We start from the raw sequence: 17,068 nt of genomic DNA on the forward strand, positions 1-17,068 counted from the left end.
GTTATTCATTTACAAATAATTATAATACATAATTAATAGCTAATTAAGTAAAAGGAACAATAAAGATTAATATAATAGCGGTATGGCAACCCATCCATTATTATAATGTACTTACCTAAAATATATAATTATAATACCAATGGGAATGTTGAAACAAAGCCGAAATCTATATTTATATTTGAGGTTAGTATTACGATATTAAAAAGAGCCTACCTACTGATATCCCACTAGAAATACATTATTATTTCTGTGAGTATACATTCCTATTGCCCTACGGATTATATCAAATTGTACTAAACTTCATACAAAATGTTCAACATGTCATGTATATTTGAAAGAGGGCTCTTAATTAACAATTTATAATTATTATGATAACCTATAAAAATTGTACATACATACAAATATGTATACTAAAGACACTTTTATAATGGTGTAATACTAGTTTATCAATTCCAGGAATAACTACCTACTACATTATGCTACGCATGTACTTACGATGGCTTGCGGTGTTCTAATTATTGTCTAGAAGCCATGGATCTTGCTCATTTGTTCAAAAGTTATTAGTGATTTAAATTGGTTACTACAGTTAGGTACTTATATCAAAATAGCAATCCATATTGCCAGTGACCCGCTAGTCGATCAGGGCATCTACCCTATGTTGCACGTACTACCTTGCATATTTGAAAAGTCAATAATTTTAACCAAAATCACTGCGAGCAAAAATAAGTAGCTTGTGTACCCGTGAACTGTTTGTTCAATTCATCGAAATCTTCTACAATCTGGTAATTCTAGCAAGCTCGTAGCTTCAGTAAAATATGACCTTATTTATCTTTATCCATAGTATGGAACATTACTATTCATTAGTGATGGATGAAATATATTAAACTGATAATTATGATTTATTTTCTGACTATAATTATATGTTAAACACCATATTGCTTAGATCTTTGAGACACTATTTGGGTCAGTGGTTTTAGAAACATCGACATCCATAAGAGATCTCAATTAAATTCATTTATAGGTAATAATGATTTTCAGAGGAGTGTCCTCTCCGTATGATTTTGCTATTTGACTATATTTGGAATTCAATATTGATAACCACTAAAACTCTAATACACAGGTCCCGCAGATTGCTCAATGCACTTTGATAATTTATCTTAAAGCTGTGCTCAATCAGAACTATTCAGAGCTATCGGTGGCATTATTTTACAGTACAATATTAAAACTAGACTAAATCATAAGAATACCGATTACTAGAAGCAAAACCCTTTTAATTGTTCATTGCCAGTGTTGTGAATCTAACTTAGCCTATCAAGTTGTTACTTAGCCTCCTACTGGCAGGCTAATAGTACATATTTATAGTAGATTATATTTTAGAGAAAACATTGAGAAGATTACAATATTTAGCTGAATATGGTTACAAAGGCGGCGTCGGCTAATAACATTTTCATCTTTAACAATACTAAATAAAAGAAAAATATCTAGGTTAGGTTAGGCTTACCTTACTAATAAGATTTTTTACCCGACTGCAAGGAGAGGTATTGTTTTTTTTAAATCTGTGAATACAGTTATTTTTGTTTGTCATTAAAATCAATCAATGACATGGTTCATTTGAATATATTTTGTGTAGTTATACCTAATTTGTGAGTTCGCTTTCTGTCCCATTTAGAATGTTCCAACCTGAATATCTATTATCCTCCTAACGCCCAGAGTCCTTTATAAAGGACTTATTGTAATTTGAACATCAAAATCCCTACTTAATATTATAAATGCGAAAGTAACTCTGTCTGTCTGTCTGTTACGCTTTCACGTCGAAACCACTGAACCGATTTTGATCAAATTTGCTACATAGGTAGTTTGAACCCCAAGGATCAACATAGGATACCTTTTCACCGCGCGATAACCTAGATCCGCGCAGACGTAGTCGCGGGCATAAGCTAGTCTATAGTCTGAAGTTTGATGTTCAGTAAACAAAAATATTACTTGGACGTTAGGAGGTTATAACTAATGTAATGAAAGTAATGATCTCTACATATATTTGCCAGACGATTGAGTTTTGCATCTAGTAATCACTATTCTTATGCCTAAACCTAAAAACTTTGTGACAATCCACTCCGTTGCTTAAACTCATTACACTATTCAGAGGAAAACTACATAGAAAAATACCTTGATTTCGATTAGGGTCCTTTTTTTCTGCCAATGGCTGGTGAGCCAGGCAAGTAGCTCTTTAGTCAGTCGATACTAAGGTCGTGGGAGAAATGTCGCGACAGGTTAGCGACATCTAAGCCTGTGAAGTCGGTGAAGACGTCTGTGGCAGCGCTGGATGGTTTTGGAGTGGTTGGTGCAGTGGTAGCCTGCGCCCAAGGTTCGCTTTCGTCGGACTTGAAACTGGCTTCGAAGGGCGACGATACACCTGTCGAGATGGTTACGGTTACGAACAGTTTCCATAATAAGAGGGAATTAAACTATACTTAAAACAACCCGTCATCCTCGTAAGACCCATGTAAAATATTTATTATCAGAATATGAAGCTCAATATCAATCAAGAAAAGTTGACATTTGCTATGTAGGGTAATGGCATTAGTCATGGACAAGAAACAATAATGTTTTTTTTCCAATATCCCAAAACGGACCTTACTTTTTTAACTAATAAAATAACACTAATTTTCAGATAACTGATGATCATACCTAGTAAAGTTCATGAACGGTGAGCAACTGTGAACTGAATATGAACTGTGCTTAACATATCCATGATTGGTGCCGTCACTCTATGTCCTAAATATAACACGATGGACTATACTAGGTTTTATTAGAACCAAAACTTGTTCCGAAGTCCACCAAAGGTATGCGCTGACAGCCAATAGATGGCGTGAGATGACGCGCTGCCTACATCAAAAGCTTACTAGATCAGACAAATAACGATAGATGACGCTGACTTCAAAAATACTTGACGATCTTAGCTGCAGTTCATTAATTTTTTCACGTATGTACACCTCAATCAAATAAGAAAAGTTTTTAAATCTGTTGGTGTTGGTGAGTAAGTATAAACAAAATTACTAACCTAAAACGCTCCGGACATCGCTATTAGGCTGGCTGAAGTATATAAACCTGTAGAAACCAGGTATCCTGACCCCGCTGCCAACAGGGAAGCTCAGTATAACAACTCGAGTGCCAGGGGCCACGTGAACTGGTTGTATGTCTGGCCGGTGAACTTTGGCCATGTATTCGTAGGCTATGTAGTCGTCTAGGTTGTGGAAGCTTGCCTGTGAATGGAGCAGGGAACTTACTTAAGGTACATTGTATGTAAATGTAAACGTATATATTTCGTTTTTAAATCTCGCTAATAATATCGTCTGTACAGCATGTCAACTAAAGTAATACCACTCCAACTAAATTGTGAGCCACTATGGAACTTTTCCACAAAAAAATACACTGTAGAAGGTTGGGGTAGAAGCGCCGAGAGAGAGAAAGTGTGGCAGTGTTTGCGATTTACCCCCATCTCAACTCTCAATTAAGTTGCACGATTATAGCACGACGGACAATGAATGAAGTATTTGAGAACATCTTTATTATAGTGGTGTCAAAATCAAAAATGATATTACTATAAATACCTACATATTAAACGTCCAAGACTCGAGAGCAAACATTTGTATGTATTATTATTCATGCAAATGTCTGCCCCGACAGGGGATCGAACCCGAGACTTCAAGCTTCTTAGTTAGGTTCTCTAACCACTTGGCTACCCGGTCGTCGTATTGTGTTATGCATACTAAGCTTTTTGGAGGCTTTTGTCCCACAGTTTTATGATAGTGTATATAAGCATAATTTGTATTACTTACATCGTAAATACCAATCCAGTCATTAGGATGGATTTCCACGTCTTGGGACAGAATGCATTCCATCCTATACTCAGAATCGCCGATATACCACTTCTGGTTGTTGAGGACGAATTTTATCGTCTTCTCCGTGTAGTTAGAGAAGGTCTGCAAAAAAATGTACTTAAATTATAAAATGCAAGTCATGACAAATATCAGTAACAGGGTTTTTTTTAGTATTTTTAGGGTGTCGTACCCTACGATTAAATGAAAAGTCGACCATCGTGAAAGCTATGGTAGCCTTGTGGTTTGGGTTTGACCACGGTTGGACCTATGGTTTTTTAAGCAGAAGATCGTGGGTTTGGGCTCGGGCTCGCGCCTTCGAGTTTTGGAGTTTGGAACCTATGTGCAATAGTACATTTAAAAATTTACTTATTCAAATAAAAATATACATATCACTTATTTATTTAAGCATTACCTTATCTTATCTTTTACCACTAACTTTACGATGGATGAAAACATAGTAAGGAATCCTGCACACTGCAATCGTGTGTGTGAAGTTCTCCATTCGCACTGGGCTCATTCTGAGAGGAGGCTTGTGCCCTGCAGTAGGACGTATATATTCTTTGACCATAAAAATAACAAATGTGTTGGTCTTCGACAGTTTAAAACCGAACTTATTTTAGTAATTTGAATAAAGTTTTTTGTTAAAAAAAATTGAATACAAGCTTTTTTGTTGACTGTACTTTCTATTGACTGTATTTGCATTGTCATACTACATTTCCGTACCAAATTTCAATTCGATGCCATCAACCGTTGAGGAGTTCCATCCTGCAGAGACGATCCTGGATGGACCACTTTAGGATATAAGTACCAGATTATTGTATTGTCACCAGATTTATATAGGTATGCCAAATTTTAAGTCAATCCGACTAATGAAAGTGGGTCCAATTCAACTTGCAAGATTTGGCCCGCACATACATACATAGGTACATACATAGGTATATTGCAAGTTAAATAAAAAGGCATGTAATAAAATCAATAAATATAGGCCTAGATAACGATGTTGAATCAACGAAAACTTAAGGTTAGGTACTAATAAAGCTTCCTGACCGTCTGTCTTTCGAACTGTAATTAGGTGGACACTTTATATTTCACAAAAGTTTATCACTAAGGACGGTAAGTATAAGACGAAATAATAATAATAATAATTATAAATCCATATATTTCGGGGAACATGGCCCATACAATAAAAATAAAGTTTTTAATAAAAGGGGGGGTAATTATACAAGAATTGTTTCCATGTTAGTAGGTGCACCTGAAGCTTACATACTTACATATTAAAAATCGCGCCTCTCTCACAGAAACATAATTTGAGCAACTACATATTTTTAAAGATGGACGCTTTTATAATTCGCCGTCCGCGGCAAAACACTGCACGTGGAAATCGTGGACTCTCTAACAAAAAATTCCGTGCATTTCCACTGTAAATATAAAAGTAGCTTCACACAATCTCGTATATTTAGCTCTCATGTTGCTGTGCGGTTTCACGGCGTATTACAAAAGCACCCAGTTACCAAATTGCCACTACAATAAAACACAGAACAAGCGGCATATTAATATAGAATACACGGGTTGCGTACCTACATGTGGCCGAGAATTCAACACGTTTCAGATCTAACTTGGTCCTTTGTCAAGATGTATTCGGACAGATCGTGTATTATATTTTAATACTAGACATTTAAGGCCCGTATTCACGGTAAACATTTGTTGAGCAACATTGTCAAATCAATGAGTTATTGCGTCTTGCAGAGCTGATCAGTGCGTGTTGCCGTGCTGCCGCTTGGTGAACGAAAAGTCAGCAACACGTTCATTCAACAATGTACTCAACAAACGTTTACCATGACCGTATTCATTTTAATGCTTTAAAGTTACTAATTTTACATCGAAGAACAACGTCATAGCAGTTTAATACAAGCAAAGCACGCCACTAACACTAACCTCGCTGGAGTCAGCACTGGCGGCATCAGCAACTCCGTCTGCCGTGGACATCTGAGGCGAGCTATCCTCGACTGTCAAGCTGGTGGGAGCCACGAGGGCAGACCTCATACGGATCCCTCGGGACGCGCGTGGCTTCTCAATAAGCGAACGCACGAAGCCGTGGCGTATCTAACATGCATGTGCGTATAAATAAAATAAACAATAACTACTCATTCATTAACAGTTAATTATCAAGACCAGGCATTCCCAAACTATTTTAGGCAAGAGACCCATAGCCTGGGGCGTGCATTGAGGGTAGACACCAATAGTGCTGCCTCGTTTCACTGCATATCAATGATACCACAGCCAAAGGTCTTATCCTATATTGCTTCAAAGATCCTATCTTTAGTATTTTTACTATTGATACAAATACCAATTTAAAAACTTTAGTCCTGAGCATGCTCGAAACCCGACTCGACTGCCCCTACCTCACCCAATGCGGTGAGTTGCATGTACTTAGTTTTAGGAAATAATTTATAATATAATGAATTTGATAATTGTAATTTTATTTGTATTAAATGTAATATAATATAATTTTGATAATGTAATTCTATTTTTATTTAATTGTATATAAGGTAATTTCATTTCAATTGTATTTATTGTATTCTATTTGATTTTAATTTCATTTCGTTTTAAAATTACCTATGTTGTCTTTCAAATAAATTATATTATTATTATTATTAATACTAAAATACTACTAAAATAATAAATACTCATTTTTAACAACAAGTTGGTACATTTGACAAAACAAACAGTACCTATCTTGAAAGCTTCAGATAAGAACTTGTGTTAATTAAGGGGTCGATTTTTAGACCTCGTCGACCCCCAAAATCAATTTTCGTTTAGGTCGACCCCTGCCTGGGAAACCGATTGCGACCCCACGTGATTACCTATAAGTAGGGTCTACCACAATTAGAGCGTTTATACCTGCTGAGCTGGCAGCGTTGCATTTTTGTCAGTTTTGCTCAATTATCGAGAAAAACTAACAAAAATGCAACGCTGCCAGCTCAGCAGGTCTAAACGCTCTTAACATTCCAACGCAAATTCTTTAGTCTGCCTGTGATCATGAATATCATGATACATGCAACTGCGTCGAAATATCTAGTGCTCATTAAAGGTAATTACGGTCTACACTCCGTAAGAATATATCTAGTGTAATTAACCATGCATCAATAAAATTAGTTAAGCTTCTGTTATATAACAACTAGTGAGGGTCAGGCACACGTCCCCACGCTACTTTGCAGGCACAGTAACTATTTTGACACGCCAGACCCCCCCTCATTCCCTCTGGGCACTCTAGGCACGTGCCCAGAGCCCCGCGAATGATGGGCCCCTCTCATGATTGCAAAAAAATATTTAGACTGCAATGGTTTACTCTAAGTTCACAAATTGCGGGGGACGGCGAAAAATCTTGACCCCATTTTCCTAAGGTGCCAAAAGCCCCCTATAAATTAAGTCTAATTAAGGGGTAGACCAAGTTATAATAATTATCAGAAAAACATCCTCCGAGAACTGCTGCCTAAACTGATTTAGCTTGGAAAAAAAATCATTCAAAACTAGCTTTCATTAAAAAAAATAGTTGGCTATCACCCGATACTGGTTTGACTTAGTCTTCTGAGACACACTGTATGAACCCATCCAACTATGAAAGGTATACTTTAAAATAATAACTTTATCAAGTTTCGTACAAAACTAGGGCTAGAGTTCTTACAAAGAAAGTGAAACTCATAACTGTTTTAACTGTTACAAGCATAATTTAGAAAGGTACGTTAAATTACTGCTTTCTGGTAATTGTACTGAGTCAGAGAAATTGAATCTACCACAGTAAAACCATTTCGCTTCAAATGCGATATTGCGATATAAATCATACAACATGCACATAAGAAAGTGTTAAGTCAAACAAGTTATAATTGCATCATCTATGAACACTAAACTACTTAAAGCCGCGGGTTCACGGTGGGTGCAGGCCGCTTCCAATCGAAGCAACTGGAGGTCTATGGGGGAGACTTATGTCCAACAGTGGACGTCCTACGGCTGATATGATGATAAGAGTCGCGTGTAATTCATTTTGAGCACTACATCCACTCATTTAGCGCTATTGCGGGCTGTACAAAGCCGTGCAGTAATTTATATGCAGGTATGCACCAAAAATATTGTTTCGCCTTGAATACTAACCTTTATGTTAAACTGCGCAATGACAGGCTTGTGGTCACTCAACGTATAAAATGGCACGTGGTTATAAGATAGGAGATCTGCCCGCAGTGTTATGTTCTCGTAGTTGTTTGCGATCACTTTGTACAGTATCCTATCGGTCCATGATGGTTTCCGCCTGAAAAATGGATAAACAATATTGTAGGTATGTAGAAAAGCACTAGAGAGAGAGAGAGAGAGAGAGAGAGAGAACATCTATACATATTCGGTACACGTAAAAATACATTAGAAGAAAAAATACAATAAATATCGAACTGTATAAATTGAGCCCCACTCCACTCATTATAATGTTGCGGCAAGCTGAAACGCTGTTTTTTACTGGGACATGTGTTATCATCTCATGTCGGTCTATATACGTCTCACTCCAGGGCACCTAAGGCACATAGACAGGGCATATATAGGGTTCTCGCGGGCCTAGTGCGTATTGAGAACCTTACGCATTATGAATTTCTTCGCAGGTGTATGTAGGTAAAGCTCATGTCATGATGAATAACAAATGTAATTTCCAATAAAAAATCCGAAAAATACAGAGGTGCGAGCCCATCCACGAACCTCTGCTCAAGAGACTATAGGGCAAATCAAACCACTAGGCCTTCACGGCCATGGCCACAGCAACAGTGTTAGGGTCTGGCTCACGAGCGTTTTGCCCGCCCGTTCCAGTGTGTTATGAATATTGATGCATACGATAACTATTTGCGTCAACTTCTGATACAAGTAGTTTCTCTTTTAAGTGAAGTATTCATCCTTATATTAGTAGAAACGGGCCATCGTTTGTTTGCATCAATATTCATAACACACTGGAACGGGCGGGCAAAACGCTTGTGATCCACACCCGTTATCGAGTGAATATTTATTTTAACCGGTCAGATTACTGCAGAGGGCGGGAAAAGTCATTTCGCAGATGAGTATGGTTTTGAAGGACGAGGCGTAGCCGAGTCCTTCAATAGATACGAATCCACGAAAATACAATCCTGCCGAGGCCTGTATACTGCTTTTCTCCAAATATGCGAGGAAATAAAACGAAAACATTATACTTATTCGATGGTGTGCCCATTAGGATATTTTCGTCACTACTTGTAGAACTCATTTTATTTTCATAAAAATAACACAGCAGAAAATCTAACAAAATGAAATTCACGTTCCCGCCTCAATTTTCGGTCTTGGATGAAATTAAAAGTAAAAAACCTGCACAATAATAAACACATAACGATGAAGTTCCCGGTCGATTTTTCCAACATTAATGAGAACATTATTTTTATGAGAAAACGTCATTATACCATCCCACGTTCATTAGCACAACAGAAGGACAAGTCGCAAGAATTTTGATCATGAAAAAACGCCGCAATAACGCTGAATATTTATGCTGTCAGTGTAACCTAAAATCTCGTATTACCAGAGGAAAGGGGGGCTTAAAGCCCAGTTTAGACTTGCAGGAAAAATCGTGTAAAATTACATTATATTGCGGCGCTCGATTGACCACTACAAACTCATTTGCTTTACGGCCTCGCAATATAATGCAACTCGCACGATTTTTTTCGCTGCTCTAAATCGGTGTAATAATTGGCTAAAACATCTTTTAATAAATGTCCAAATTGTCCAACGTCATTAAAATAGTTAATAGTACGCAGTCTGTTGCGTTGTTGACGGTAATGCAAAACTAAATACCAACAAACATAAATTAAAAATTGACAACCCAGACACAGGAAAATATAGCGTAGGGACCTATACCTACTCGCAACATTAAGTAATTGCCCAGCTAGACAAATAAAATACTATTTCCTCTACCACATTACCTTATTTACCTGTGCCTGAGGCCGTACCCTCGTTCTATACCGTGTGAAAGAAAGAAGTGTTGAAAAACATTATGATTCCGAGTGCGATAAACAATAAAGCCTCTGGTGCGATAAGTGCGTCTAATTAAAATCAAGGACAGCTATTAGTGCCAATATGAACAGCAATAGCCCGATCTTAACCATTTATTACTAATTGTTGCCCGCGACTTCGTTCGTATAGAGTGAGCACGTCCGTCCACTTTTTATTCTGACAGAATTAGTTTTCAATCCTCCATTTTTCGAAACTATTATTAGCCCTTTAAAGGTAGAGGCGATTCAGCGATCACATGCATTGACTTGGAAATTCAACCTTATTGCATTAGTTATAAGTTACAATATCCATTGTAATTATTGAAAACACTACTAGTTTTAAGAACATCCTTTGTCAGGTATGTATATAGCTGCTTTTGATTCTATGGTTAGTATGCTCGCGTAAATGGGGCTTTATTAAGGGTTAAGGATGACCTCAGAAGCAAACAAATATTTTTTTTTTTAAATCGGAAAACATGTCGAAGTTATCGGTTAACCACAAAAATTAAAATACATTCACGAAAAACGAAATATGTAGAACTTTCGTTCTTTTTAAGTAGCCGGTAGTAGTAGCTAGATCCAACTTACTTCATATCATACTCGTCCGTTCCAATGTTAAACTTGTACGTCGGAGGGAATTTGATTTCGGGTTCACTGAACTCCGAGAAAGCCTCGTCGCTCTCCATAACAGCCAACAGCTGATCGTGCTTTAGTACATTTGTATAAACGTCCTTTTCCACCTTTTTCAGCGCTGAAACTATTTCGTCTGACGTCGGACTGCCGCCTGTAGGATGGTCTGTGCGGAAATTTAAATCCCCTATCCAGAATACGTAGCTGAAATGAACAAAACACATTAGAATAAATATTTAATGCAAGGTATAAATAATTAAAGTATGTATTCGACTTTAAGTGATTCGTCTCTATCCCGCGAGTTCCTAGCACTTTTCCAAGAAAAACCGGCCAAGAGCGTGTCGGACATGCCAGAAATAGGATTCCGTAGTCATTACGAAAAAATTAAGTAATATTTTTCCAACGATTTCGTATTTTGTACGGAATATTCCAAGTTTAGGTATATTTTATACCTTAGGCTGCTATTTACTCTTAAACTACTAATAATTCTCAAGAAAACTTAAACGTTATAGTTTTCCTTGTAAGTTTGATATACTTACTACCATCTTGAATTTTTTCAAATTTTTCTACCCACCGGTTTAGATTTTAAAGGGGGGGAAGCTCGATTTTAATATAAATTTACACTTTAAAGTAGAATATTTCGCAAACAAATCACTGAATCGGAAAATCGAATGATTTAAAAGACCTATCCAACGATACCCCACTCTATAGGGTTGGATGAGAAAAAAAACACCCCACTTTGTTTATATATGTATATATAAAAAAAATAAAATTTTTGATTTTATTGTACCATTTTGTCGGCAGTTTACATATATATTTGTGCAAAATTACAGTTTTCTAGCCTTAATAGTCCCTGAGCAAAGCCGCGGCAGTGACGATTTATTGCTTGGCATCCTATATCGGCCGGCATTTAAGGTTTTAAACACATAACATCACGTTACAGATCGATATCGTGCGTACATCGATAGCAACGAGTTTATGTGTTAAATAAACTAACCTCCCGCGAGATATTGCAAAATCCTACTATCCTTCCTACTAATTTTCTAAATGTGAAAGTTTGTGAAGATATTTGGAGGTTTGAATGTTTGGTTTGTTACTTAATCACGTCTAAACCGCTGAACCGATTTATATTAAATTTGGTATACAGATAGTTTGAGTCCTGGGGAAGGACATAAGATAGTTTTTATACCGGAAAATTGCATAGTTAGCGGGATAGCCATAAACGAATACTACGCGGACGGAGTCGCGGGCAACAGCTAGTGTTATAACTAGTTTGGCTTGTAGGGTATTAAAAGTCAAAAATAATGACGAATGTTTTAATAAAACAAATACCTAGGGGAAGGAAATATTACTAGTAACGTGTTTCCTGGTTGTGTTTATGTTCCCAGAACTCTACAATCTAGACGTCTTCAAATTTATGTTGAATGGGTAGGTATACGTATAATGGGTAGGCATGTGGTTTGACCTATCGCCTCTCAAGCAGAGGGTCGTGGGTTCAAACCCCGGCTCGCACCTCTGAATTTTTCGAAATTCATCTGCGGAATTACATTTGAAATTTACCACGAGCTTTGGGGTGAAGGAAAACATCGTGAGGAAACAGCACAAACCTACGAAGCAATTCAATGGTGCGTCGTGAAGTTCCCAATCCGCACTGGGCCCGCGTGGGAACTATGGCCCAATCCCTCTTGTTCTGGGAGGAGGCCTGTGCCCAGCAGTAGGACGTATATAGGCTGGGATGATGATGATGATGGGTAGGTATACTAGGCAAGCATATTGCATCTACAACACACGATACAAGTAAGCTAACTATCAGGCGTGATTGTCGGCTGACGCGGGCCTATCTATATCTAATACTACTAGTATTTCGGTGAGCGATAGAACTCGCGAGTCTGTCCTTGCATAACATAAGACAAACCATGATCTCATGATTTCGCAATAAAAAAAAATGGACAAAAACATTCCATATACACACACCCCACACACACACACACACACACCTGCTCACAAAGTTTTACAAGAATCGGTTAAGAACTGCGACATGTAGAGAAAAACAGACCGCCGAACTGAAGTGCAAAGCTCCCACGTAAAACAGGTAAAGTTATAGTCAACCAACACATAGTTATGCACAAATGAATTACACTCATCAGGAGATTTCCTTACTTCCAAGAAGTTATGATTATGATGAGAATTCTAAACTAGGTCAAAGCGTGTGGTCGGGGCGGTTTTTTACCTTTACTTTAAATTAAATGAAACATAATGTTTGTTTTTGAAAATACATTTTTTTTTAATTTAATATAATCGAAACAAATAAATACAATGAACTTATTATGCCACTATTGGAAAACCCACTGGGCTTAGAGTATACATTACAATGGTACCTGTATACTCTAAGCCACTGGGGGTTTATGTAATAGTAGGCGAGTTACAGCGGTTCAGTACATACTTAGATCTTTACTTACGATAATTAAGTTGAAGTATAAATAGTTAGTTGTTAGTAGGTAGGTACTTTGTTGTCACTCTCGAGGTAATATTTTTTACGTTTTATTTTTATGACAAATTGGTGTAATACACAGGAAGCTAAATGCACTGGCTAAATGTAATGGCTTTGGTTTGGGACAGCCGTAATGCCTTCAGGTACCCGTCGAACAGATACGCTACGTGTACGGTCAAGGACTTTCATTTATGTGCCACCATGGAACCTTTTCAAAGGAAAAGTCATTACGATTTTCCTTGTTCGTTAATGCGATGACACTATGACGTTTACTGTGAAATGATTCCATGGTGGCTCATGAATTAAAATTCCGCCAAGCCAAAAGATAGGCTTAAATATAAGCAGTTTATGTATTACATGTTTGTCAAGTACCTAAAGTGTGCGTGTCCTAATGGTCCCAGTGGCCGTAATCCAATGTTGAAGAATGAGGTGTTAATCGATTCATAATTATGGTCCGGTCCGGGCTACATTTCATAGAACAAAATTATCCTTAAATACGAAAGTTTGTGAGTACTTAAGTTCTTGGTGTGTGTGGATAAAATTTGTTATAGAATAGCTGGATCACTGGAATAAGACACAGGCTACTTGGTTTTGAATATTTGAGGAGCTTGGAGCACCGAAAGTCGTCAAACTTGGCAACTCGTATTTTACGAAAACGCGTTTTTTTCCGAAGTGAAATTATAGTTTTTAAACGTAGATAATAAATAAGTATCTAAGTCGTGTAATCTTTGTTACCACCCAGATTATAGATAATGAAAACGTTCGTATGATGGTTTGTTGATAAATCGCTGATATCACCATTGTGTTCATATATGTCATTATATTAAAAATATAACTAACGAGGATAGATTAATTGATTAATTCAGTAAGTACATGAATGCGTAATGAAAATAAATATATTGTGACTATTGGGGTAATTATTGAGGGCAACCAGAACAAAATATTAAAAAAGTCGAAAGAGCTTGGTTGAATAATCTACATAATATATTATTTATTAGGTACCTACTACATATACTGAGCGGCAACAAATCTGTCCCTCAAATGTATGCAGTAATAGGTAATTTTGTATGGAGAGTGGGCCAAATTTTGTGCCGGTCAGTATAAGTATATTATTTGGATAGTTTTTATAACCATATTACGTGTGTAATTTTATTGTATCAGTACTAAATTTATGAGAATAATGAATTAAGAATTAACGAGGCATTTTCACTGTTTTGAAGTGGTATTGTACATAAAATGGTTCCAGGAAGACCAACGTCGGCGGCAAGGCCGACATCGTCCTGAGTCCCCACTTCGTGACAGTTGTTTCCGCTTTTTTTTAACAGACTTCAAAAAAAGTTTTCAGTATGTTTGTACCTATGTATGTAAGTATGTATGCTTGTCCGCGATTATCTTGCGTTTGGCTGAACCGATTTCGATGTGGTTTTTAGAAAAGTATTTGTTACATTTAGGAGGTTTTGGTATTTTAAATTTTAACCTAGATAAAAAAACGGAACTGTCATAAAACTACGTAACTAAGCTGTGTTTGGGCTTAATGAAATCGTTGTGAGATGTACTTTGGCAACAAGTCACTAAAAAGTAAGAAATGAAGAAAATGTGATGTGTTTGAGTCTAACATTTGGTAGCATGGTGTACAGTTGTGTCGCTCTGAAGATGACCTGTGGTTGAGTTCGAAACGCGTCAGTGTAGTGTGGTGGTGGTGATAGATGGGTTTGTGGGATTTGTGTGTCTTCTTACAGTGTGGAGATGAAGGAACTGCATGAAGACGCATATTTTGCATAAACTTAGCTATCATAAGGTCGCGGGTGAGCAAAGAAATTCTTTTAGTTCATTGATATGGACCTCCGCAAAGTAATGCCTGATTCAATAAATTAAAAAAAAACGCATAAATCACACAACCACCAACAATGAATAAATATTTACAGCTAGAAACACACAGACACACACACACACACACACACACGCACGCACAACGCACGCACGCACGCACGCACGCACGCACGCACGCACGCACGCACGCACACACACACGCACACACACACACACACACACACACACACACACACACACACACACACACACACACACACACACACACACACAACACAAACATCACGCTTGTATTCCCAAATGGGGTAGGCAGAGCACACAAAACGTTACCGCTTCGGAGCCATGCACTTTTAGCAATTTTAGGTTTTAAGTTTGACAAAAACGGTACAATAGTGACAGGTTGCTAGCCTGTCGCCTACGACCTTAACCTATATCCTTAGTCGCCTCTTACGACATCCACGGAAGAAATGGAGAAGTGTAATTCTAACCCGACACCACACGGGGAAACAAAACGCTCGAAATACTTACTTGTTTATTATAGATTATAGAAGTACATAACATAACAATATACCTATTGATAGCATGTGCTGTAATGTAACAAACGGTGAAAACTTTGCCGATGAGTAAACGCGTCAAGGGCACGAACTAAGGTCAAGGGGAAACAGAGTTAATACCGACTTCGGAATTAATGTGAAAATGCAGTAGGATCGTTATACCCTCATTAGGACAATATCGTGCAAGATTTCTACATTGCGGGGCCGGCGCACGGTTATAAATTTATAAGCGCTCAAATTGTCAGCAATGTAGCCTAAAGCTAAGTTTATATCAGCGTTTCTTAACCTCGGATCGCAACGCAAATTCGGGTCGCGGGAATTCTCTGATTAAAGCATGTCGTAAAAAATTTTTGTTGTTATTTTTTAATATTTTACTTTGACGTCAATTTTAGAGGTATTTCTCACTCCTCCACCTAAATAAGGCTGAAGTCTTATTCACATTTAAATTAAAAGTAATGTCAGGCAGTGAGTCAGATGGGGTGGGTGCTATTGAAGAAAAACATGTCGTATCACACTGATTATCTAACAAATCTAACAGTAGGTACTGAACATGTACAGTCACCAGCATAAATATATGACTATGGACAGCACTGCAAAAACATGTCATCACTGTTGAAAGGCATATATATATATATGACGATCTAACACGGTATAAGTATGTGATGATTTGTGGCCGGTATAAATATAGTTTTTTGGTAACAGCATAAGTATCTGACACCGGGCTGCTTAAAAATATCTGATATTGCACCAAATCAAAACTATGTAATCCACTATCAGCATTAACGTTTGACTTTATTTCATTGCATTATAGTAACTTGTAGCTTCGAGAAATAGACCACAGGTGTGCAATTAGTATGGATGGTTGGAAAAAAGTCCACAAGTCCCTACCAGGCGGGCACTTAGTACAGATGGTTGGAAAAAAATCCACAAGTCCCTACCAAACGGTCAGCTAGTATAGATGGTTGGAAAAAATTCCACAAGTTCCTACCATACGATCTGCTAGTATGGATGGTTGGAAAATATTCCACAAGTCCCTACCACACGGTCAGCTAATATGGATGGTAGGAAAAAATTCCACATGTCCCTACCGGTGGGGGCTGGGGACATATTATTTCCATCTATCTCTACCAGTTGCGAAGAAAGGAAAAATATTCCACGTATCTCTATCAGGGGGGATATAGCGGTAGGGATAGGTGGAAAAGGGGGACAACCGTTTCAGAGATCCCCGAAATAAATATATGTACATCCAACCAATTTGATTTCAAGGCCACTGTGGAACCTTATCATGTTATCATAGTAAATTATTTTATTTGTTTATAACAACGTTTATAGAATAACGTAAAATGTCATTACGACACGGTTCTGTGGTGGCCTAGGTATCAAATTGGTCGACTGTACAAGTATTGCTCGTTTAAAGATATATTAAGGTACTACTCACTCGTGATACAAGATGTTTGATGTCTCTGAGATATGATAATTGTGGTATTTGATGATAGTGTTGTAGTCATTGATTCGGTCAGCGAGCAAATGCTCGTGCGCTGTTAGATGGCAATTGACGAAGCATACTGAGCATCCGTAAATGTTGAATCTTATGCTCACTGCGCCTTTATTCCCCTAGAAGTAAAGAACACATTA

The 17,068-nt window shown here is 37.5% G+C and overlaps 1 protein-coding gene across 1 annotated transcript; it reads right to left on the reverse strand.

Annotated features, from left to right (window-relative positions):
- Positions 1-1,541: 1,541 nt before the first annotated feature.
- Positions 1,542-17,047, reverse strand: LOC141436726 (inositol polyphosphate 5-phosphatase K-like; the record flags this gene model as incomplete). The annotated part of the gene is given in 7 exon segments (XM_074099748.1): positions 1,542-2,413; positions 3,062-3,263; positions 3,840-3,983; positions 5,817-5,984; positions 8,031-8,184; positions 10,517-10,762; positions 16,872-17,047. Coding segments are annotated over 7 exon segments (1,272 nt in total), but the record flags the coding sequence as incomplete, so codon positions are not given.
- Between the last annotated feature and the right edge of the window lie 21 nt (positions 17,048-17,068).

This window comes from Choristoneura fumiferana, chromosome 17 (assembly GCF_025370935.1).
Source record: "Choristoneura fumiferana chromosome 17, NRCan_CFum_1, whole genome shotgun sequence".
Taxonomy (NCBI): Eukaryota; Metazoa; Arthropoda; class Insecta; order Lepidoptera; family Tortricidae; genus Choristoneura; species Choristoneura fumiferana.